The sequence below is a fragment of the Equus przewalskii genome, chromosome 26 (assembly GCF_037783145.1).
Source record: "Equus przewalskii isolate Varuska chromosome 26, EquPr2, whole genome shotgun sequence".
In the NCBI taxonomy this organism is placed as follows: domain Eukaryota; kingdom Metazoa; phylum Chordata; class Mammalia; order Perissodactyla; family Equidae; genus Equus; species Equus przewalskii.
In genome coordinates, this window is record NC_091856.1 from 25,592,471 (window position 1) to 25,617,925 (window position 25,455).

The window sequence follows — 25,455 nt, forward strand, 5'->3', positions numbered from 1 at the left end:
AGTAACCTGTATATGCAGACTAAATTCTATAACAGTTTTTTTGTAATTAAAAAAAAAAGATCAAATAACCAATGTCTGTAATTAACCACTAGAAGGAAAAGAATTAACATGAACAGAACACCTAGAGTGTGCCAAGCATTGGGTTAAGGCAATTTACATACCTCCCCTCATTTAATCTCACAAAAATTCTGCAAGATAGGTATCACCAGCCCACCATTATAGTTGAACAAATTGAGATTCAGAAAAGTTCTGTATTTAGTTCACAGTTTGGTCACACACATAGTTAGTGACAAGGATTTTAGCTCATCTGTCTGAACCCAAAGTAGATGCCAACTCCAGCATACGACACTCCCCCTCTGGAGAAGGCACATACAGAGTGGCCTGTTACTTTTATCATATGTTCTTTTTTTTTTTTTCTTTTGAGGAAGATTAGCCCTGAGCTAACAACTGCTGCCAATCCTCCTCTTTTTGCTGAGGAAGACTGGCCCTGAGCTAACATCCATGCCCATCTTCCTCTACTTTATATGTGGGACGCCTACCACAGCATGGCTTGACAAGCGGTGCCATATCCGCACCCGGGATCCGAACCCCTGACCCCCAGGCCGCCAAAGCGGAACATGCACATTTAACTGCTGAGCCACCGGGTCGGCCCTACTATAATATGTTCTTTTTAAGGAATAGATTTAAAAGAAAAAGAACACATATGATGGGGTTTTGGCATTCAACGTCTGCTGATACAAAACCAGAATCCAGAACGCTACCAAAAGTGAGGCTATTTACAAATATTCCTGTTCATATAACATGGAAAACAGCCCTAGCCAATATAATACCTGCTAAGAAACTGAAATTTTAATGTGTAGTAGTTACAGAACTTGAATATGAGCCCCTGGTATTTACTGTCTTTTTCAAAGGATTGCTTAAGGCGTTAGTGTGGATTCACGGAGCTGTTACACATGTTGCGCTGTTCAGATAACAGTGGTAGTGAATTGTGATTTTTATGGTATGACAAGCTTAACTTGCAAAGGAAAAATTCTGGGGAACTAGATGTTAAAATATAAGTCTGTTGAAATAAGATACAAACCATTCTTAAACACAATGCTGTTTTCAAAAAACGGAAAGTAAATGACTAGCATTGAAATGAGAAAGGGAGGGAAGGTTAAACTAGCCCATGTTTCATTTTATACCCCATCTTCTTCCAGGAGGAATCTGAGATGCAGCGATTCGTCTGGCAGGCTCGCATTCCACAGGGGAGCAGGGCACCTCGGCTGGCGGATGGCGCGGAACTGCTTCTCCTTTGAAGGCAGCAAGGAGAGAGGACTGGGAGGGCGGGCACCAACGGCCCCCTCTGCCAGGCAGGATATATTTCAATGTGTTTTATTTTAAGTCCTATTTACAATATCGCTCTCCTGCTTCTGAGCAATGCCACTGTCATCTGAGACTTATGAGTCAGATGAGGAACGGGAGGGTTAGGAAGTGGAGAGTTATACACACACCAAAAAGTGGGCTCTGGAACAAGGCAGCCTACTGCTGGAACCCTGACTCTCTCGCTTACTTGCTGTGCCCACGTCAGTTTCTCTAATTGTTATCTGGGAATAATAATATAGAATAACTCCTTACAGAGTGGATTTTAGCAAAGAATTAGCAAAGAAGACAGTATAGGATTGTATACAGGCTGAAAACACGGGCTCTGGATGGTTCTGCCACTTGTCACCTGTGTGGCTGTGGGCTAGCCCTGTGCCAGCCTCTCTCTAAACTTCAGTTTCCTCATCTGTAAGCTGAAGATGATACTAGGATCTGTTTCAGAGGGCTGCTGGGAGGGTTAACTAAAATAATCCATTTACCATGGATTAATTAATTACTAAGCATTAATACAATGCCTAACACATAATAGATATTTAATAAACAGTAACTCAGATTATACAAGTTACAAGCAGGAAAATATACTAAGTGTATGCATGTTCTAAGGAAAGGCTAGATAAATTTCAGAAAACAACATACAGTTTCGACTCTGAAACAAAGAGCTCACACGGCAATAGATCTTGGGACAGGGGCTTATGCAAACTGCTATCAACAAAGGTCCCTCTATCAAATCTCTCAGTGCCCTCGTTCACGCTAGCTGGTGTCCATGGCACCACTGCGCACATACACTGCCTACATCTCCAAGGACGGCAGCTCACAACAAGAGTGGCATTTATTCTCCATGGTGTCTTTTCTCGAAGGCTTTCTTTAATGAGGGTGTCAAAACTGGAAAAGAATACACAGGGGATGGGGAGAGAGGCTCACAGGATTGGGATTGTGTGGACAATTCCACAAATATTTATTGAGCATCTACTATGAGCCAGTAACCATGCCTCTCTTTCACGTTGCAACTTCGGTAATGACTGTAACATGATTCGCTATTTTCAGAATAAACTTTTGTCTTATCTGCAGGTTTACAGAGTTAACATTTGTGAATTTTCCTTTGGGAAACAAATTTAACATTGTGGGCGCAGCTGAATTAGACCTGACCAGAGTGGATAGGACTGAGAACTGACTCACCAGAGAGTTGGCGTGGTTCACTTCTGACTGACAGAGAGTGGGCAAGCGAGACTGCTCTATATATGGCAAGAGCCTGTGATCATATTCAGTCAGAAGCTCAGCTTCCTGGCACGGCCTTGAATGTCCTCCATGATCTGGCTCCTTCTTCATCTCTCTCCGTTCTCCCACATGCTCCCCAAGCTGCCACCATCCCATCCTGCGTATAACACCCAATCCATACTCCCAGCCTTTGTTCCTACTCTGTGTGGAAGGCCCTTTACCCATTCAGCTCCCAGACTGGACTGCACTCGTCTGTAGGCATGTCTGCCCCTTGACACTGGGAGCTGCTGGAGGGCAAGGAATGAACCCTATTCACATCTATACCTGCAACCCCTAACCCGGGGTCTGCCGACAGACAGCCAACAGGGAGCAGTGGGAAGAGCAGAGACTTGAAGGCTGGCTCCAAATGGAATGCCTGTTTCTGCCACTGACCAGCTATACAACCCCTGGTAAGTTGACCTCTGCGTACTTCGATTTCCTCCTCCATAAAATTGAGACAAAAAGGCACTTACTTTACTGGGTTGTTGGGAGAATCAAATTATTGTGTATATGCAAAGCACTTAGAAGAGTGCCTGGCAGCGGGAGAGCTGTGTAAGGGCTCATTGTCGTTGTGGTTGCTCACCGTCACCATTGTTGTCGTTAGATGTATGTGGAATAGAGAACAGTGAAGGAGGAAGGGAGATGGCGCCCTGTAGACGAGAAAATGTCTGAGCTCACCAGCTGGCTCAGCGCTCCCTGCTAAGTGGACCGTGTTGTGCAGCCCCTCACTACACACAAGGAGACACAGCGCTGTCACTCCAGCTGGTGCTCATGACCTTCTTTCTTACTTGGGCTACCCGCCCACCCCTGCCAAAGCCAGCCAGCTGGGGACTCCCAAACCCTGCAGCAGCACATCATGACATGCAAGGGACACTTTGGCTCACATCCTGGGGCCCCAACCCCAGCAGACGCTCCTGCTCCTAGGACGTTAGGGCTGAGTACTAGAGATGATCTTGTCCAACATCACCCCTGTATCAGAGGGGGAAACTGAGGCCTGGAGAGGGTGTGTTTGCACTTCGTACCCGATTTACAGATATATTACTTGCCACATGGTCAACTTTGTAGTAGGTGTTAAAAATACCATAATCATAGGTTACAGCTGGAAGGAACTTTAAAGTTTTCCTAGTCTGGCACTTTTCAAACTCCACATTGTAGGGTGTCAAGGTGAGATGTGAGCTCTGCTGCAAAAATTTCATTCATTCATTCGGTGAATACTTATGGAACACCTACCATATGTTGGGCTTTGGGGACACAAGTCAGACACCACTCCCGCCCTCAGGACCTCACAGACTAACAGGGAAGAGTGACATTAGGTAAACACATCTAATCACACATCTAATAGTAAAGTCTTATTGTTGTGAGTGAATTATGTTTTAAAATATACTAGAATGAGCATCGCCACTTACATGCCAATCTGTTTCTGAGCGGGAGGAAAAGGCAGACTTGGGGGTGGAGGAGCCAATTACAGATAGTACCTGGAAACTGCCCACCGCACTGAGTTCACCAGGGCATGTCCTCCTGTAGACTAACGTTACCATTATGTGGCTACAGCAGAAGAGAGGCTGCGAACCACTGAACTAGCTCAACCCACCCCCTTTGACAAGGGCAAACCGAGACCTAAAGAGTTTAACTCACTTGTCAAAGGAGCATAGCTGATAAATAGAAGAATCTTAAGATTCTCTAGCGGCTCACAAAGTGTCCCCCCCCCCAAAAGTCCAAATCGCACCGCATGGCACACAATCTGACCCCTGCTCATTTCTCCAGCCTCATCTCTCACCATTCGGCCTCCCACTCTATCAATCCAGCCATCGTGAACCACGTGCAGAGCCCCGAATGGACCTCTGCTTTGCCCATTCTACTCCCTCTATCAGGGATCCAAAGTCGACAGCCCCTAAATAACTCCTCCTCCTTTCCAGCACTCAGAACTCAGCTCAGGTCTCCCTCCTCCAGGAAGCCCTTCTGAGGTGGTCCTCCCCCACCTCCCACAGCACCTATACCTTTACAGAGAGGGAGAGAAACACTCATCACATAAATATTCATCCAGTCAGCAAGTATTTATTGAGCAGCTTCTATGTGCCAAGCACCCGAGGATACAGCAGTAAATACAACAAAGCCCTGCCCTCACGGAGCTTCCATTCTAATGAGGGAAACAGTCAATAAACAAACAATAACAAATATGATGTCAGGTAGAGTTTAGTGCTGCAAAAAAAATAAAGAAGAGCAAGGGTCGGTGGAGGGATCACGGGGGAAGGCCTCTCTGAGGAGGTGGCATTTGATTAGAGACCTGACGTGACAGAGTAAGCCAGGCAGATACCTGGGAAAAGAGCACTTCAGGAAGCAGCAGCAAAGGCCCTGTCCTTACTGCATGCTTTCTTTACCTGTGTTTTATCCTCTACTAAACCGTAAGGTTCTTGAGGGCAAGGGTTACATCTTAAGCATCTTGGATTCACAGGGCCCGGCATCCACGGCAGACACTTGTGTGATGAGTGAAAACCTGGGCCGCCATGGATGCCTGCTGATTTCTGAGCCCTTCTGGCTCCATCTCTCGACACCTAGCCAGCTTCATGTCTCTCTCCCACAGGGCTAAGCTAAGCACAGACCCTGTTTGGGCCGAGCAGCCTTGCCTGACTCTCTGGCCTGGTTTCACTCCCCGGAATCTCTCTTCATTCGCATTGACAAATTCTCCAGTTTTATCTTGTTCTGGTCCTCCTACCTCTAGCCTGGACCTGGGACTCTGTCCAGAGCCAGAAGCCCTCCCTCACTTTCTCCAGGTTTCCTAGACATGAAACTCCTCCCCTGAATCCTGGGCCCCAAGGATGGGGGCCCTGACACCTGGAGTCACTCTTCCCCCATAGCTAATGCCTACCGACCTGCAAGTCTGCCCTGCCTGAGCCTTGACTTCCCTCCAGACCACAGGACTCCTTCCTGCTGCAACATCAACCCTCTGACCTCCTCAGTCCTTTCTGTGGCCATCTTTCGGCATGTTCCAACTTCACAGAACCATTCCCGAATGTCCACCACAGCCCAGGCCCGGGGCTAAGTACCTACAGCCTCATGCTGCTTGCTGCAGAGCCCTGTTCCGGCAGCAGGCCGTCTGGATCTGTCTCCAGACTTGATTACCCTCAATCACAATCCTGACACTCCTGAAAACACAGGAAATAACCTCAGATGCTGCAAATGAAGTCAAATGGCTTTAATCACTCAGCCAACTGCAACAGACACCTCTGGATGTCACTGGTGCTTCATCCCAGCCCCCACCAGGTCTAAAATGGGTGCAGGGACAAATAACCCGTTCCTCCATTCGCCCGTTCACCCATCGCTTCCTGACACCCGCCAAGCCCTGGAACGTAAAATACAGTGTCTGCACTGATGACAATGATGGTGATAATGATGGTGGAAGAGAGAGAGAGGAGAGGGTGGTAAGATTGCCATTTATTGCAAACTTGTGCTACACTACAAGCAGCGAGTCTTCTGAGACCGACAGGACTAGGAGAGAGGTATTAGTAGCTTCACTTTATAGAGGAGCAAATAGGTTTAAGAGGTGAAGCACTATGCCCAAAGTCACACGGCTAAGAGGCAGGGTGTGGTGAGACCCTAGGTCTGTGTGCCTCCCAAGTATAAACTGTTCCACTGCCCAAGAGTCGCACAGTAAACGCTAAACAAATATAACTTAAATGAAGACGTGAAAGAGAGGGTCCGGGGTCCCGGGGACTCACAGGCTGGTGGAAGAGACACTTATAAACGAATATCTACAACGTGGGGAGGCGAGTGCCCATGACTGGAGACCACAGAGCCGCAGGGGAGCCAGAGGAAGGAGGGGCTAACTTTCCCTGGAGGGGTCTGAGAGCCTTCTTGAGCAGTTTGCGGCCGACACGCAGTCTCGAGCGTGGCGCACGGCAGCAGCTCGGCCCCCAGCCCTGGCCGGGCCGCGCCGGCTCCACTGAGGTCGTCCTGTCCACCCCCCCTGTGCCCACGCGGCCGGGCGGGCCTCACCTCCTTCCACTTGAGCTGGCGGATGCTGATCTTCAGGGCGTCCAGGGAGGTCCTGGCCTTGGAGCTGTCCACGGTGACGGGCCGCTGGGAGCGGTGGCCGTCCGGCCCGCGGCCCGAGCTCCGCTTGCAGCTCCGGCCCTTGCACCGGGGCTTCCCGTGCCGGCAGAGGCCGTGCGCGGGCGCCGGCTTCGGCTCCGACAGGGGCAGCGCGGGCGGCGGCCGGGGCAGGCTGCGGGCGTCCCCCTCGTCGGCCGCGCGGGGCTGCACCGGGGCCGGGTCCTTGGACGGCTCCTCCCCCGCCTTGCGCTCCGGCTCGCCCGCCGCGCCCGCGTCCGCGCGGACCTGCTTCGCCGCCGCCTGCGCTTTGGCCGCCGCCGCCTCCTCCGCCTCCCACCCGGCCGCCAGCTCCCTCTCGGAGCTGCCCCGCTGCATGGCGCTCAGGGCCGGTGCCAGCGCCTGTGCCACCACCGCCGTCGCCGCCGCCGCTCCGCCGCCCCGGCCCGCGACCAAACTGCCGCTGCTGCCACCGCGGCCACGCGCTCCCCGCCCGAGCCCGTTGCCATGATCGCTCAGGCTCCGGTTGACAGCGGCAGTCGCCGCCTCGGGACGGGACCCGGGAAGGGACAATCGCCGATCAAGCCCGAGCGACCTCATAGGCGAGGGTGCCCACGTGATCAGGCCTGTCACAGAGGCGGCCGCGGCCATCTTGGAAGAGGGCGGAAAGCCGCCGCGGGAACGCCCGCTGGGAACGCGCGGGGTTCCTGAGCGCGCAGAGCTTGCAGAGGCCGGAGGTGAGAGAAGGATAGAAAGGTGCTGGGCGCCTGCGGGGATCCGGAGCCTGGGGACTGGGCAGGAGAGACGAAAGTCTCCAACAAGAGGCCCACTTTCCCCTGGCCCCGTACACACTCGCCGGGATAACTCCAATCTGAAGGAGGAGGCACAGCCTCACCCATTCTAGGGAACTCCACCATCAGGAGCTCCTCGTTCTGATGACGGACGTGAGAAGTTCAGGCCCTCGGGGAGCAGCTTTGTAGAAACACCTTGCTGGGCCTGGGAGGGCCGCCATCCTGAGAGGGGAGACACCCCCTGTTCTCAGATAGCTCCCTATGGGATGGGGAAGCCGTGGAGAAGCCCTACAGATTCCCAGTCAAGTTGAGGACATTAACCACTGCTTTTCTTATTGTGCCATATGTTTTTTATTGTGGTAAAATAAACATAAGGTAAAAGTTACCGTTTTAACCATTTTTAGGCATCCAATTCAACAGCATTAAGTACATTCACGTTGTGCAAGAACCATCACCAACATCCATTTCCAGAACTGTTTCGTCTTCTCAAATTGGAACTCTGTGCCATAATTCACCATCCTCCCTCCCCCCAACTCCTGGCAACGCCCATTCTACTTTCTGTCTCTATGAATTTGACTACTCTAGGTACCTCATATAAGTGGAATCATACCGTAGCTGTCCTTTTGTGTCTAGCTTATTTCACTCGGCATAATGCCTTCACAGTTCACGTATGTTGTAGCATGCGTCAGAATTTCATTCCTGAATAATGTTCCATTTGTGTATCTTCCACGTTGTCTTTATCCATTCATCCATCGATGGGCATTTTGGTTGTTTCCACCTGTTGGCTGTTGTGAATGATGCTGCTATGAACTTGGATGCGCAAATACCTATTCAAGTCCCTGCCTTCAATCTTTTGGGTTACCATGTATTTTTAAAGGCAATCCAAAGAGAGGCCTCTTCCCTCTCACCTTAAGGAGCCACATTTGGTTTTTCAGGGGATGGAGTTGGCAAGGTGTGACAGCACCCCTGACTGAAGATAGTGAGTGTAACTGCACACCAGTGAACTTTGCCACACTCTGCACTATAGGGTGAAAGGAACACAGAAGTTATCAAATAAGGTGACCCCTCTTCCTTTCTCATCTTCCCAGGTCTCTTGTTTCTTTGTTTTGGCCCAGAGTTTCACTGTGGAATTAAACTGCCTCGAAGTGTACAAGTCAGAAACTCAAGAGGTCCAGATCTCCTTTTTGGCAGCAGAGGACTCTCTCATCTCTTCCTCTGGTGCCCAGCATGGCTTTATTTCAGTGTTTAAGTGTAGTCATCTGACTGCCTGCACCTGAGTTACCTGGGGTGCTTATTTAGAATGCAGGCTCCTGAACCCCAACCCCAGAGACTTTGATGCAGATTATCTGGGTCGGCCTGGGAGTCTGCATGGTACGATAGCTCCTCTGCTGATTCTAAGGCAGCCAGGGTCAAGAACCATGGAGCTCTATTCAAGGCCTGTGGAGAGTCTTGGAGCTGTCCATGGTACCAACAAGAAGGCCTCACTGCCCCCAGTCTCTCTCCGCCAACCTTTTCCCCTAAATCCTGTCTCTCCTCCTGGCATCCCTGGTCTCAGTAAGGGGCACCGCCTTCAGTCAGTCATCCATGCTTGAGAGTTGCAAAGTCTTAACATATCCCTCTCCCCAGCCTCCTAAAACCAGCCCATCGCCAAGTCTTACAGGTTTTACGTCGAAATGTCTCTCCCATCTTTCTCCTCTTGTCTACCCTTATTTTCATTGTCCCGATTCAAGCTTTTAGCCCATTGCACCAGCCTCTTCGTGGGTCTCCCTGCCTCCAGTCTCCACCACACCCCTATCCATTCTCCACACTGCAGCCAGACCTGACACTCTCCTGCTTAGAAACCTCCCCTAGGTTCATGCCATCTTCAGATCACGTCCAAGCACGTTAATAGTCCTGAGACCCTTCCCGATCACCATTCTCTGAAACCACACTCCTCTCCCTGGCTCCATGCCTTTGAACACACAGTGCCCACTGTCTGGACTTTCTCCTCTTTTGTGTCTCTGCCTGACTTCTACATCAGACTCCGCTCAGATGTCTCCGTTTTGAATAAGCTTTCCTCAGTGCCCACAGGCAGAATTAGTTACTCTCTCTACCCTTCTACTAACATGCATGATGACTCTCCACCATGGTGTGTCTCTCACACTGTATGGAAATCATCTTAGTCTCCTCCGTTAGTCTGGAAAGAAATATGTCTGGTCTGACTCATCTCTACATCTCCATTTCCAGGGGCTAGAACAAGAGGCCCTCAGAAGGTAGTATGAATGCATACCTTAATAAGTTGTTTTCCATTTCATTTGTCAGATCTGAGAAGGCCATTCCATGTAGAGACAATCCTTTTGGCCTTGCATTCTCAAAAATATTCTCTTTTGGGGCCTTTGCACGTAGCCTTCCCTTTGCCTAGAACATTCTTTCTCTGCCTCCTTCTCCTTCATCATTCAGAGTAAATAATACATCTACAGTGATATATCTAATCTCTTGATCTAAATCAGACCTCTTCAGGTGAAATAATGACACAACAGAGGAAAACAGGAGGAATCACAAGGCAGTGTACAATTAAGTGCCAAGTGAAGCAAAGAGTCAAAAAAATTATTTAGGAGTTCAAAGAATGCAGAATTGACTGTGAATTAGAAAGCTAGATAGGATTTCATATAAGAGAGAGAATATAAGCTGAGTCTTTGAAACGGCGTAAGAATCCAGTAGATAGAAAATAGGTGAGTGGTCATTCCGGAGGCTGTGGGCAGGGCTGCCATGCACAGTCATGCAGGTGACTCCAGAGGCTCAAAGGGGCTGAAATCCAATTGTGCTCTGCCCACCAAGCATCGCCCACCAAGGCTTTGTCCACCAGCAGGGGGCACCTTTGCCGAGTGGTTCAAAGGCTCCCAGGGTTGGTGGGGGTCCTGTATTGAAAAGGAGGTGAGGAAAAGGCGCAGCAAGAGTAGATTTAAGAAGGAGATAATCATAAGCCCCTTTGAGGGGCAGGGAGCAGACTGGACAGATTGAAACACAAGCCTTAGAGGAAGGAGAACAGGAAACAAAGCGCATCTGAGCTCGTTGTCAGGTCTGTGACCACCACGGTGAGCTCTGATTTCTCCAGAAACTCTAAAATGTGTTAGTGGAAATCCAACCTCACATGGGACTCCTCAAAGAGAAGTTTCACTTAGGCCCGCCAAGGAGCAAAGAGCAGGTTAGAATTAGGGACCAGGACTACTGCCAAAAAAATACACAAATGTATAAAAAATGTAGGTCTCTCCAGTAGTTCTCTCCCTGTCCTTCACAGCACTCACCACAGCCGAGAGCGAGAGCTTTACTTCTTTATTTGTCATGGTCCGTCCCACTGGCCAGAGTCCTAGTGCCGGAAATGATGAGTGGACAGTTCTTGTTGACCCCATGCCTAGGTCAGTGCCTGGCAGAGAGCAGGCATTCAATAACTAGTTCTTGAATGAACGAGTGAAAAACTAAACTACTCAGATACTCAGCATAAGGAAATAGTTAAGCAAACTATGGCAAATGCTGTCAATGACAGCTTCAGCCGCTTAGGAAAATGCAGATGATGTAACATTAGGCAAACTGGTGCAAGCATTGTAATTACAAGGCTTAAAAACTGTTCTGCGTAAATAGGGCCTGGAAGAATATAGAGAGAAATGGAACAACTGTGGGGCTGGAGGCGTGAGATCTTGGTTGAAATTTTCCTCTTGGTTTTGGCAAACTGTATCAACCTTGAGGCTCTTCATATACTTAGGCCCAGAAATCCATCCCATTTCTGGAGATTTCTGCCACGAATCAGATAGGCAGACTAAGCTTTGTGTGTTAACCTGTTATCAGTGAGAAACCTAGCTCTCCCGGGCACTGTACTGAGCATTTTGCATATTTTGTGTCATTTAATCTTCACAACATAACCACATTTTACACATGGTGAAGGAAATTGTTACTCAGAGAAGTCAAGTCACTTGCCCAAGTAACACAGCCGGTAAAAGCAAAGACAGGATTCAAACTCATGGTGGTCTGACACTAGCACCCATCTCTCAACACCCCCACTAACCCCCACACTAAGACTTTGTGCATATGTTTACACATAACTGAGTCCATAGATATGCATATGTATTTGTACATAAATATATATACACACTAATCCTCAGCCATGTGAAGATTATATGCAGAGAAAAACACTGGAAAAAAAGATGCCATTGTATTAATAGTGATTATTCTGGGTGATGGAATTAGAGTGACTTATTTTCTTTATTCTTTGCTATATTTTCTGAATTTTCTACAATGAGCATGCACTGTTTTGATAACTGGGAAAATGTAATTTTTTTTTTTTTTTTGGCACCTGAGCTAACAACTGTTGCCAATCCTTTTTTTTTTCCTCCTTCTCTTTCCCCCTAAAACCCCCCAGTACACAGTTGTGTATTCTAGTGAGTGCCTCTGGTTGTGCTATATGGGACGCCACCTCAGCGTAGACTGATGAGCGGTGCCAAGCCCGTGCCCAGGATCCGAACCAGTGAAACCCCGGACTGCCAAAGCAGAGCGTGCAATCCCAACCACTTGGCCAAGGGGCCAGCCCCGAAAAATGTAATTTTTAAATAAAAAAGTCTTCCTCGATTGTCGTTCTGTCACTTTTACAGCAAGTCTATTTCTAGGGAAAGATGAAGGGACAATTCAAGGGAGAGGGGTGTGGACAGCTTCTATTCCCCGGCTCGTTTCTGCCCTGTTAGTGTCAGAGACCACCACCAGGTGGCGCCCGAGGCCCGGTTTTCGAAGAGGCTGCCGACACACGAGGTGCAGGAAAGGAGCCACAGCAACGATCGTCTGAACAAAACCGAACGGCTCCCGCCTGGCTCCACTGTAAAATAAATTTTACATGACTCCAACTTTAAATTAATCCAAGCCATACATGATCCGCTTGGTGCAGAGAGGATAAGAACGGGGAATGTCTTCAAACACAACAAGGGACAGTGGGGTCCACAGTGGGCAAAGTCCACAGGGGCTGGGACTCTGCTTCATGGCAGGCCCTCGCCAAATGTCACGTGGTGTCCATCAAATGAGCGCCCCTTTCCACCCCGGCCCGCCATATGCACCTGCTGTGAGCAGGAGTCAGGAGGGAAGTCCTGGAGGGGGACAGAGACCAGAGGAGAGAGCCTGGCAGAGGTGATAGCTTGACGAAGGGCCCAGGGTGGAGGGGTGACCGGGGGTGCAGGGGCGCGATGGGCTGTCGGCAGGTGGGGGTGGTAAAGACATGGGCAGGTTGGCAAGGTCAGTGTCAAAACAAGCCCCTGCCCATAGCCGGGGGGGGGGGGGGGGGGGGGGCGCGGGCGGGGATGGGGATCCCGGGAGGGTTTCCAGCAGAGGACCAATGTCGTCAGATTTCTATTTCAGGAAGGATGCTCTGAACATTGATAAATAAAAGTAACTCTATCTATTGAGCGAGACACTGTTCTAAGTCCTCAACATGGGTTATCCAGTTCAAAGCTCACAGCAACCACGGAGGTAGGTGCCCTTCCCATCCCCCATTTTACAGATCAGGACACACCCCAAGGAGAGTAAGCAGGTGCCCAAGGTCACACAGCTGGAAGGGATGGAGCTGGTTTGCATGCGGATGGTGCCCTAGAGCCTAACTCTTAATCTATTCTGCCCTGGAGGGGCTGGGAGGCAGGACTGCAAGTGGAGAGACCAGTGAGGAATCTGCCGCAGTTAAGCAGCCGAGAAGCGGGAGAAGGGACGAGGTGGGGTCTGCGGGGAATGAGGTGTGAGGGGACTAGAGGCCCTCCTGCTGCTCAGGCCACAGCAGGTCCCTTTCCCTCAGCCCCAGGCACCCAGCCTGAGCTCCTTCTCACCAGCCTAACTCCAGAGACGCCCAGCCTCCTCCTCCTCACTGTCCCTGAAGACTCATCATTTCAATGCTTCCACTCAGTGGAGGAAGACCCTGGGGAAAGGGCGGTGAGTCTGGGGTCTCTGCACTGATGCTCCTGACCCTCTGTGGGAGGGTCTCTGGAAGCCCTGGGGACCCTGGCCCCCTCTAGTTATCATCCTGAGGATGAGTGGGATGACTCCCAGCCTCCTTCCCTTCTAGGCGTCTTCCTTCTGGGAACTCCTCCCCCTGGGAGATTACCTTGATGATGCCATCAACCCTGAGGCTGGCGTCCCCTCCCCTCTAGAGGACCCCCAGGATAGCAGCACCCTCCTGGTGAGCCCCCGTCCTGGGAAACCTCCTGGAGAAGGCTGATGTAAGACAGGTGCTAGGTGGTGGCACCTGGTAGAAAGATATACCTGGAGGGAAGGGCCTGAGAGAGGGGAAGACGGCTCAGGGAGAAAAGCAAGCTGCAGAAGGACACCTGATTTTGTCTGTCCCAAGTAGGAAGGAGGAAGAGAGGGAAGGAGGGAAGAAACTAACATTTGCTTAGCAGTTCTGACACTGGGAACTAGACCTAAACGAACCTTCATGGTAAAGATTATAAGGCTCTATAGTCTATAGCAAGGGTCAGCAAAGCTTTTCTGTAAAGGATCATATAGTAAATATCTTAGACTTTGTAGGTTCTGTTGCCACTCTGCCACTATAGTGAGAAAACAGCTGTAGACAATATGTAAACGAGTGAGCTGGCATGGCTGTGTTCCCATAAAACTTTATTTGCAAAAGCAGGCAGAAAAGATGCTCAATGTCATTAGCCATCAGGAAAATGCAAATTGAAACCACATGAGATACTATTTCACACCCACTAGGATGGCTGTAATAAAAAAGAGAGATAAGCGTTGGTGAGAATGTAGAGAAATTGGAACCTTCATACACTGCTGGTAGGGATGTAAAATGGTCCACCTGCTTTGGAAAACAGTCTGGCAGTTCCTCAAATGGTTAAACACAGAGTTGCCCTATGACCAGCAATTCCACTCCTGGGTATAGACCCGAGAGAAATGAAGACATATCTCCACGCAAAAACTTGTACACAAATGTGTGTAGCAGTGCTGTTCATTATGGCCCCAAAAAGGAAACAACCCAAATATCCGTCAACTGATACATGAATAAATAAAATGTGGTATTATCCATTCAATGGCATACTATTTGGCAATTAAAAAGAAATGAAGTCATAGACAATTCAAGAAATTGCTTGGTGTGTAATGACATTAATCTCAGATTGAACAGGCCCATTGTGTACCCAACCTAATGAATAGAGAAAGGGTCCACTCCAAGTCACATCATTTTAAATTATAGTACACTGGGAATGAAGAGAAAATCCTACCATTTCCGGGGGAAGACAATGGGGGGAAGTGAATTCAGAAGGAAAGGGAAGCAGAATGGCATGAGATTTCTCAACAACAAACACAGGAATCCAGAAGATAGCAGAGCAGTGCCTTCAAAATTACGAGTCAAAAAATGATGGAGAATTCTATACCCAACCAAACTATCAAGTATGAGGCTAGAATAATGATGTTTTCAGACATTCTAGGCCTCAAAAATTTGTATTCTCAGTGTCCCTTCCAAGAAACTACTGGGAAAGTGCTCTACCAAAATGAGGGAGTAAAACAAGAAAGAGGAAGATGTGAGATGCAGCAAAGATTTTTAGTAAAAATGGAAATTTAAAAAAAAAAAGGAATGAAATACTGATACACGAACCTTGAAAACGTGATGCTAAGTGAAAGAAGCCAGACACATATTGTATGATTCCATTCATATGAAATGCCCAGAAGAGGCAAATCTACAGGCAGAAAATAGATTAGTGGTTTCTGAGGGCTGGGGGGCATGCGGGGAATAGAGGGTGATGGCTAAGAGATATAGGGTTTCTTTTTTCAGGATGATGAAAATTGATAGTGGTAGTACATAAACAAATCTGAATACACTAGAAACTAGTGAATTATACACTTTAAAAGTATGAATTGGGGGCTGGCCTGGTGGCATGGCAGTTAAGTTCGCACTCTCTGCTTCGGTGACCCAGGGTTCGCTGGTTCAGATTCGAGTCATGGACCTACGTACCGCTTATCAAGCCATGCTGTGGCAGGCATCCCACATATAAAATAGAGGAGGATGGGCACAGATGTTAGCTCAGGGCCAATCTTCCTCAGCAAAAAGAGGAAGGTTGGCAACAGATGTTAGCTCAGGGCTAATCTTCCTCAAAAAACAAAATGAATTGTATGGTATGTGAATTATATATAAATAAAAATGTTTTTAAAATAGTCACTGGGCCAGTTTCAGTCCACCACCCATAGTTTGCTGACCCCTGATGTAGAGTTGTCAGACTGCCTGTGTCGGAATTTGCATCCTTCTTTGTGACCTTGGGCAAGTTTTAGAACTCCTCTGGCCTCTACTTTGCTCATATGAAAAGTGGAGTGGTAATAATAGTGCCTATCTCAGAGCATTCTTGTAAAAATTGAGTTGAAATATGTAAGCTGCCTGCACCTGATTGATCTATAAATGTTGGTGATTATTATGGCTTCCACTTTAGAGATGAGGGAACTGAGGCTGAGACAAAGGGAGACTCTTATCCAAAGTCACACAGTGAGTAAGTGACAGAGCTGATGTTCAAAGTTCCATCTGTCCAGTGCTGAGTCCTTTTTCTTTCCATTCTGCCATCTTATTGTGCTGTCACCTACTGGTAGGTCCTAACTCACTGGGAGGCCCTGGCTGTGCCCTGTGCCATGTAAGGAGCTTGGCCAGGATGCTCATTAAGGGCTTGAACAAGCTGAAAGTAGGACATTTTACAAATTGGTGAAGAAGATGGTTCGGAAATCCTGTGGCGTCTTGTTCCATCAGCACTAAGTCTAGAGAATGGATTTCCCACTCCCTTGCTGGACTCTCATGCCAGCCCCCAGGAGAAGAGGAGATGTACGATGCTTTACTCATGGGCTAGGCGTGTGAAGCAGCAGCTGAAAGTAATGTAACTGACAACGTGACACCACCCTGTGGTCCCCAAGTGCCCTGTGGAGGCAGAGAATAAACAACAAACTTCACACTACTTTTCCTAAAAGGTCAAGAGAAATGGAAAGCCACCATACTCTTCTAACAACAGTTTGCTCTCTTGGAGAGCAGTGAGGGTATAAAAATATTTTATAAATCAATCATCTGTGTGCCATCAAGAGAGAGGCCTCACCCGGGCCAGGAAGTGGGGGCTGTAGAGTGTATCAGTGGAGTTGTACCAGGAAAAACAATAGCAACACTGCTGAGAGACGAATTGTAACCCAACTTTGGAAAGCAATGTTGAAAAGAAGGAAGAAAGAGAACAGGAGGAGGGAAGGAAGGAAGGAAGGATGGAAGGAAAGAATGAAGGAAGGATGGAAGGAAGGAAGGAAGGAAGATATATCTTTGATATTCCCAAGTGGCCCAGTTGGAGAAGAAATCCTTTTCCTGGCTGGTTTAGCGGTGAATTGAGGGAGGGAATCTCCTTCTGTTTTTAGACACCTAACTTCTCCATTCCCTCCACCAATCCACAACCAATTAGCCACCAAGATCCATACTGGCTTCTAATGGTATTTGCCAAATGGATTTTGAGAGAGCTTGAAGAAAGTCTTGCCATTTTTCAGAAAGGCTGGCTATGAAGACTAGATAGGTGATTCCAGCAATCCTGTAGTCTCTTCCACTGAACTTGAATGTGTGTATTAGTCAGGATAGGCTATACTATGCTGCAGTGACGAACATCCCCCAACTCTCATCACCTTAACAGAAGAGTCTGTTTCTCACTCACAGGACATATCCAGGGCAGGGGCTCCACATATAGTAATCACTCAAGGTCACAGACTAACAGAAGCACCATTTCAACACATGCTTCTATGACCACCATGAGTGAGAAGAAAGGGGATGTGCTGAATTACATGCTGGCTTTTAAAGCTTCACTCAGAAGTAATGCAGGGAAATTCTGCTTATATAGCGTTGACCAGAAAAAACATAAATTCAGAGCCTGAAGAGATGGGCTTTCTAGCATGTGATGAAGGCGGAGAGCCAGAAATGTTTTGTGAACTCTCTCTTGACAACCACAATGTACCTCAGACAGGGACCAGGGCAGTGGGCCTCAGATCCCAGGAACCAACCATTAAAGAGCAGTAGTGTGGGACCCACGGAGCTTAGTGGCCTCCAGGGACTTCTAGGTGAGAGCAGGCAAAGTGCCTGGTACATGGTAGGCACTCAATAAACACAGCATTGCCTGGCTCCCAAAGGATGATGATAGAAGAGAGATGGAAGGGATCTTAAAGGTCATTTAGCCAAAGTCCCTGAAGCAGAAATTGGAAAAAAGAAAGGGAAATGAGGAAGGGACAGATGGGGAATGAGGAAGTGGGGAAGAAATTCTTCTCACCTGCCATTTCCAAGCAGCGAAGCCCTACCATTCAGAGGGGTCCCCTGCTATCTATCTTGGTCGAAAGTCTTCTGTTGTCTGCAGTGACAGGTGTCCCATGAGAGGGGACTGTTCTCAAAGACCCAGCCCCCCAGGGGTAAGGTTGATGCTTGACACAGAGGTTGGGATGGGTGTCTCCCTGAGGGCCCCGCCTGCAGACGCAGCCTCAGTTAATGGGACAGGCCCCAACTGTGACTGGGCCTCGGGTTCAAAGCAAGGGGATCAGAGGCCACTTCAAACTGGCTTTGACTAACTCAGCTTGCCTTGACCTGACAGATGGAGAGGATTCCCACTTGTACTTAAGGCCATTTCTAAAGAAGGAAGCATGACCATGGTAGACAGTTACACTGATGACCCCGGTGAACCATACCCAGCCCCAGTAATGGCCATGACTTGCTTTGGCCAAGGGAACGTTAGCAAGTATGATGCAAGCAAAGGCCTAAGCAGGTCTTCCACACTAGGACTTGTCATCTTAGAATGTTCCTGATGGAAGCCAACCACCATGCTTTAAAGATGCTCAGGCAAGACTACAGAACGATGAGAGGCCATGTGGAGAGACCCTCAAGGATGAGAAGCTCCAGCCCCAGCTGAGCTCCCAGCTGAATGCAGCCACTGAGTGACCTCAGCTACACAGCATGGAGCAGAAGAACTTCCCAGAAGAGCCCAGGAAACCCTCAGAACCAGGAAAAATAAGTTGCCATTATTGTAAGCAATTCCACTTTAGAGTCATGACGCACCAATAAATAGCTGAAAGACTGACTTTCTTTTGATCAAGATAAATGTACAAGATGATGCTTGGGTACCTGGATGTGGCTGCCTTTCTGCCTCAGGTTTGACCGACACCAAGAAACTTCTTCTACACAGATGTGAAGAAGACAAGGCCCCGGGGCCTGGGGATGCTCCCCATCCATTGAGAGGCCAGACGCATCCATATACAACAGCAGAACTTTAAGTGTTGTAAGAAGGAGACATGCAAGGTGGTCAAGTTGGGCCTCTTAGCCAGTATGACGTGTAAACCAGCTCTGGAAGCAGACAGTTCCCCAGGCAGATGGAGAGGAATGGGGAAGGACTCCTAGCCAGAGGGACCAGCATGTGCCAAGACACAAGTGGGAAACAGCCTGGTGCAGTTGGCCGCCTACGAGCCCCGTGTTACGGCTGGAACATCTCTATATATAGCAGAGAGTGGGGCGAGGAGGCTGGGGAGGCCAACAGGGCCAGGCTCTTCAGGGTCTTGCAAGCCAGGAGAGGGAGCGTGAACACCATCCTGAGCTCAGTGGGGTGGGGGGACGCTGAGGGTTTGGAACCAGAGCAGGACGGGGTTAGATTGACAGTTTCCAACATGTCACTCTGGCTACTGAGTGGAGAACGGATTGGAGGGAGGCAGTCTGGAGGCAGCTGGTGAGAGCCTGACCTATTCATTCATTCAAGAAATTCTGACCACCTACAATGAGCCAGGCACTGTTGTGAGTGTTGGGCAATTTGAATGGTGGGGATGGAGAAAGGGGGTGGACCTAGATATGTCTGGGAGGTAATTTGGGAGGTGAGAGCAAGTCCTGGGTAGACTCCCAGGGTGTCCTGAGGCTGCCCAACTGAGGGATGGAGGTGCGTTCACCAAAATAGAACCAGAGACAGCATCAGGTTTCAGGGACGCAGGAGAGTTTGGATTTGGTATGTCTGTGGAGCCAGTGGACGTCTCCCAGCCTAAACTCCCTTTTATGTCATGGGGACAATTAGCCTGGCTGTTGGGGTTGCCAAATATTGTGCCTGCCTTCAGCTTTTCCTGGTCTGTGTTTCTTCTTCCGTGGAGCCCTTTGGTGGTGAACGTGAGAAAGGGGACACCAGAGGGGTTCCAGGGCTGTGTGCTGGTGGGCTGGGAAAACCCGTGGGAATTCATCTGCTCAGAGGAGACAGGGTGGGAGGAGACGGGAAACCAGGTGTGGCCGAGGAGTCTGGAGGCAGGTGGGGGGACTTCAACGCTGTCTGCCAACCTCCTAAGGGTGCCGAGGGGCAGGGGGACAGATGCAGCTTCTAGCCTCAATTTTCTGTCTATAAAACTGGACTGAGGAAAGTACTGAGGCTCAAACCAGATAATTCAGGTAAAATTCTTATCAAGAGGCCAGGCCTATGAAAGCCACTTACTAAGTGACTGACGTATTTGCTTCTCTTGGCTTGTGAGACCCCAGAAGCAGAGTTCAGGCCGAAGAAAGAGGCTTTTGGGGGGGCCTATTCAGCCCCAGGCCAGGAAGAATCTTCCAGAGCTAGGAGGGAGGCGAGAGGGGGCAGGGGCAGGGAGAAGGCTGAGAGCAGAGGAGAGAAGCCCCCTCCCCGCCCCACAGACAGTGGCGGCCTGGCGCACATCCCCATCAGCTCTGCCCCACCGTTCCCAGTCTCGATGTCCACAGGCACGAGGCCACACTGCCACTGCCCCACAAGTCCCCCTGCACCTGGTGAAGCCTCCTCTCTTTCCTTCTGGGAGAGGGGCGCTGACTCGGGGAGGGGCAGAGGATGAAGGAGCTCAGCTAAGGCTCAGGACCCAGACAAATCCTCCCTCCCACAATGGCCCCAAAGCTCACCGTTCTGTTGCCTGGTGAGACGCCTCCACCAATCTCTGCCTGTGGGAATCCCACCCATCCTTCAAGACTGGGCTTAAAGGCTGCCACCTCCAGAAAGCCTACCCTGAATTCACCTCCTCTTCTCTCCCCACATCCTCCTGAGTCGGAATAATGCTCCCTCCTCGGAGCCCACATCTCTCCTTTGGCCTCTGATCTCAGGCTTGCTCATGGCAGGGCAGCCTCCTCTCAAGCGGCCGTGAGCTCCCGAGAGCAGACCTGTGTCTGAATCATGGCAACAGGTGACATTTTTGAGCACCTCCTACACGCCAGGTGCTGTGCTTAGAGCATGACTTGCTTTGCCTCACTGAATCTTTGCTCAAGCTCTGTGAGGTGGGCACTGAGACCGTCCCCACTTTGCCAGTAGGAAAACGAAGCTACTTACTTGACGAGTGTCTCAGAGCCAGTCATGTGAGCAGCTGTCCCTGAATGCAGGCCTGTGCGACCCCACAGCAGGGACCTTACCCGCCTCCCCCTCCAAAAATAAGGAGTGGGCGGGGCCTGGCCGGCTGCTGCAGGCTCAGCCCAGCGCCATCTGCCTACAGCCCACTCTGCTGACGCCAGCTCCGCCCCACCTGCTATTCCGAGCTTCAGGCTCCGTTTTCAGAAGGGCCCTGGCCAGCTGTGGCCTCCCTCCCAGGGGCAGGGCATGAACTGGGCTTCCTCTGAGCTCAGGCCCTCGATGGCTGCGTCTGGGGGGGGTCTCATCCAGGACCCTTCAGATGTGGCCAGTAGTGGCCAAGGTGGCTGGGCCAGGCTGCACCCCACCCAGATCTGTGCCTAGAGGCCCCTGCCCTGGACCTGCCACCTGTTTTCAGTCTTCAAGTGCCTGCTGATCAAGGACTGTGTTTTGAGGACCCCAAGCTCAATGGGCCACATCCCTGGTCCCCGGGAACACCTTCAGGTGGCCTGCAGGCTCTGGGTGATCCAGCCCCTCCACAGTACCATCCTCACTCTCTGCTACAGGCCTCGTTCCAGGCACCAGCTCTTCCCACATGCTGGCTCTTTCTATCACCTTGAGGCGACACATGCATTTTCTTCTTCCAGGCCAACTCCACTCATCCTCCAGGTCTCTACTCAGAAGTCTCCTCCTCAGGACAGCCGCCCCGGAACTCGAGGGCAGCTCTCACGGTACCCTGGGCTTCCTCATCATCCTCATCGCAGGGACATTCCGTTTCAATGTCGGCCTCCCCCTGCTGTGAGTGAGCTCCATGCAAACAGGGCACTGTGTGGTACCCTCCTAGCCCAGCATAGTGCTGGCACACAGGGAACCCTCAGAGCTGAGCACAGGATGTGCAGGTGTCCGGGACACCAGGGACGGAGGCAGAGGTCGGTCTGAAATGAAGGTCACGAAAAGCAATCCCTTGGACCGCATCTGAGCTCACACCCAGGTGGGCCAGGCAGGAAGAGTGTTCCTGGAGGAGGGAGCAGCCTGGGCTGAGGGCAGAGGGAGGCCCCGTTCTGGTGCCCAGCAGACTGTGAGGGGCCTGCAGCCTAGCTGGGTTGTACAACCTTCCCAAGCTCGCGCTGTTAGCAGCGGAACCTGAGTTCAAATTCAGAAGGTCTGATGCCACTGCCACACCTCCCACCACCCTGCCACCCTCACCCACCCCCATGCCCTCCTCTGGCTGGAGTCTGCCGAAAGACTCAGCAGAAACAGCCTGAGCTTTGGGGTCAGGCAGCGCCCCACCCCGTTGCAGACTGAGCCCCAGACCACAGGTGCCAAGGGAACAGGTCAGAGTTAAGGGAGAAGGGCAGCCCTGGTAAGTGGGGGCTGTGGTCCGGGACCAGCAAGAGGACTGGGGCCCCATCCCTTCCATCCAAGGAGACTGCCTGTCACCTGCTCAGGCTTCCAGGTGTCTGTCGTTCATCCTTTTACTCAGTAACTTTGCTGACTACTCACCCTGGCCGGGGTCTTAAGCTGGGGATGCAGAGCTGAGCAGAATCCCCAGGCCCTGAGCTCGTGGGGCTCACAGGCTAGTCGGGGGCACAGAGAGGAGTTGGCCTGTGACAGGGAAGCACTGGCCCCTGGACCAGCACGACAGGCTGCTTTCAGCCTTTCTCTCGGCCCCTGTGGACCAGGTGGACTGCAGCCACCACTTGCCAGGGCCTCCTCCACCCCTTTTCTGATCTTGCTCCCTCGGTCTCTATAACTTGGGGCTCAGACCGGAGTTTGGGTTGCGAGGGAGAGGTGCCCCAGGCCAGCCTGTCTGCCTCTCAGGGCTGTGCCTCCAGCCTGACTCTGCAAATCCTTCAGCCCCTCCACATCCTTCCCCCCTCCCATTAGCATGCAGGCTGCTCCTTTGAGGAAGCTTCCAGATGCTCTGCCTGCAAGAATCCCTTAGGAGGGCCTTGGGGGAATTGGGTTCCCTTCAATCAATATTTATATCACAGATAGACCCTGAGTACTGAGCTGGCAAAAAGCAGACTTTGGTCTTAGCCAAAGCTCACAGTGGCCCTGGGAAGGCAGACTCGCCACTATCCCCATTTCACAGATGAGCAACTCGAGGTTCTAATCATTCATTCGTCCTTCCTCAAGTGCTGGGTCGCAGTGGTGACCATGCAGTCAGGAGGGCTGTCCAAAGGAGCCTGGGGACATGGAGTTAGTCATTCCTAGTGAGACGAGAGGAGGAAAGGGAGCCCTGGGAGGGGAGGGCTCAAAGGAGGCTATGCCAGGAAGCACAGAGAACCTGCACCTGACTGGAGGAGGGGTGGGAGGCAGCCAGATAAAGGCAGGCCAGAGAAGCAGCGCAAGTTAGTAATGTACCCAACTACAAGTCAGAGCCATGACTGGACCTACTGGACTCCATTCTCAGTGCTCTTCCCACCACATCATGCTCTTCCACACACACATCCCATACTGACTGCTTGCATGGCCAAGCCCCGTCCTGGACACTGGAGAGAAGGACCGCGCCATGAACATCACAGTGTAGGCACTGCTATGGGAGCCCAGAGCGGGCAGTTTGCCTCAGAGGAGGAGGAGAGGTCTGGGAGGGCTTCATAGAGGAGGTGACATGTAAGCTGGCCCTTAGAAGATGGGTAGGAGTTTGCCAGCTAGAGGAGGCCTGTCCATGCAGAAAGGGTAGGGTGTGCAAGGCTTAAAGATGAAAATGGAATTCACATTTCGGGGGCCTCATCATCATGGGTAGGTGAGTGAAGGAAAGGGGTGTTTCAGGCGAGGGGTGGGGGGCAGTCCTCTCAACCCCTGTGGTTTCATCAAGTCCAGGAAGAAACCTGGGATAATTGGGTAGAGGGAGGAAAAACTGGAAGTGAGAAGGGGAGCTGGGAGCCAGCGTGGGGCTGCGCTTGGGGAGGACGCCAGCTGCCAGCAATTGACGCGTGTTGTTGGCTCCCCATTCATCCCCGGTCTCTCTCGAGAGCTGATTAGCAATTGTTCCTCCAGCTTCTTAAGAGGCCAGGGGATTGCAGGGAGGGAGGTGAGCCTGGAGAAGCTGCCAGGCTTCCGTGGAAGGATCCAGACGCAATTTGGGAGGCAGAGGAGACCCCTCCGACACCCACCTCTGCCTCCTTCACGCTCCCTCCCTTTCTAACCAAACCTGGGAGATGGGAGAGGGAAGAAATTCCTAAAAATACTGAGACAAACTGAAGATCATTCTGAAGCAGAGGCATTTAAAACCATGGAGTTGGAGGATGATGGGGCAGCGGAAAAGTCCTTGGCTCTCCAGACAGACTTGAGTCAGAATTATCCCAGGGCACACTTACTGTGTGGCCTGGGGCCAGCAGCCTAACCTCTCTGAGCCTCAGGTTCCTGGTAAAGTTGTTGAGAGGGTTTTAGGAGGCAGTGCTGGCAGAGTGGTTGGCAAACAGTAGATGCTCAGTAAATGTGCAGTGAGAGAGACTTGGGGGACTCAATGGCTACCTCCATCTTCAAATGTCAGTAGGGCTGTCCTGGAACAGAGGCCTGATGGAGAAAAGGCAGCCTCCATCACCGCCCCCCACCCCCGACCGCCACACACACATACTCACGTGCAAAGGCCCTGGCAGGGTCTTGACTTGTCCTTCTCAGTGTCAGCATCTAAGCAGGGTTCACATCTCAGCTGGAGGAGCGATCCAGCAGCAGCCACTTCTCTCTGCCTCTCTCTTGTTTCCATCCTTGTCTCTGTCTCTTTCAGTCTCTGTCTCTCTTTCTCTGTGCGTCTGTCTCCATCTCCCTTGCCTCCTCCCACATCTCTCTGTGTCTTTGTGTGTATCTCTTTCTGTCTCTGTATGTTTTGCCACGTTTCCGTCTACTCATCTCTCGTGCTGTGTGTCTCTCTGTGTCTGTGTGTCTGTATCTGTGTGTCTCTCTGTGTCTGTATCTGTCTTTGTTTCTGCCTCGGACTCTGTTTTTCTCTTATTCTTTCTCTTTCACTTTTTGTCACCTTCTGTTCCACCGCAATCAGAGACTGCTTGAGTCTAAGGGTTGGAAAATCACCACTTTCTCCAAAATGTTCTCCCTCTCCCCCGGGTCCTGGTGCTGGTGGCACCTCTGATGTTGGGAGGAGGGTGGCCCCCAAACCCCTCTGCCGTGGAGGCCTGGCCTGGGTCAGCACAGAGGGCACGGCCTTCTGGACGTGCCGGTTTTCTGCACGGCTACTATGAGCCTCGTGGAGAGGCGCCCTCAGTTCCCCTCCTCCAGCAGCGGCCTTGGGTGATGAAGGCCTATGAACTTGAACTCAGGTCCCCTCTTTCTGCCCTTGCCCTGGCAGGTCCCCGCCTCTCTGAGATAAGCCCACCATCGCTCAGTGGCGGAGCCTTCTGCAGTGCCTGCCTCCCCAGCTGCCCACCCTCTTCGCTGCCATAACGGGCTTCCACCATGCCCAGACATGCTCTCCCCATCCTGTCTCTTGTCTTAGCATTTTCTGTCCCTTCCAATTGGCATTCCTGCTTCAGTGCCACTTCTTGCCCCTCAAAGCCCAGCTCCAATGGCCTCTCCTCAGCAAAAAGTGGGTCATTCTGGCTCTGTGTTCCCCAAATCCTGGCCATCCCTCCACATGACCCTAATCTCTCTGGCTTGTTTCTTGGTCTGTCTCCCATGAGCTCCTTGTTTCTGGGACTGCACAAAGGACGTCTTGGTGCCTG

General features: G+C 50.9%; 1 protein-coding gene and 1 long non-coding RNA gene across 4 annotated transcripts in view; one reads left to right on the forward strand and one right to left on the reverse strand.

Moving 5' to 3' along the window:
- The window catches only part of TTLL11 (tubulin tyrosine ligase like 11), a 227,413-nt gene extending 220,189 nt beyond the window's left edge, over positions 1–7,224 (reverse strand). Inside the window, exon 1 of one of the 3 annotated variants that reach the window (XM_070596184.1) lies at positions 6,610–7,224. In XM_070596184.1, coding sequence (XP_070452285.1) covers positions 6,610–7,041 — 432 coding nt within the window. In that variant the 5' untranslated portion in view covers positions 7,042–7,224. The remainder of the gene's footprint in view (positions 1–6,609) is intronic. The other 2 variants (XM_070596188.1, XM_070596189.1) reach the window with 2 other exon arrangements.
- Positions 2,626–12,053, forward strand: LOC139079686 (uncharacterized). Its single transcript, XR_011533533.1, has 2 exons — positions 2,626–3,026; positions 11,848–12,053. It is a non-coding gene; the product is annotated as an uncharacterized lncRNA (long non-coding RNA).
- Positions 12,054–25,455: the final 13,402 nt, after the last annotated feature.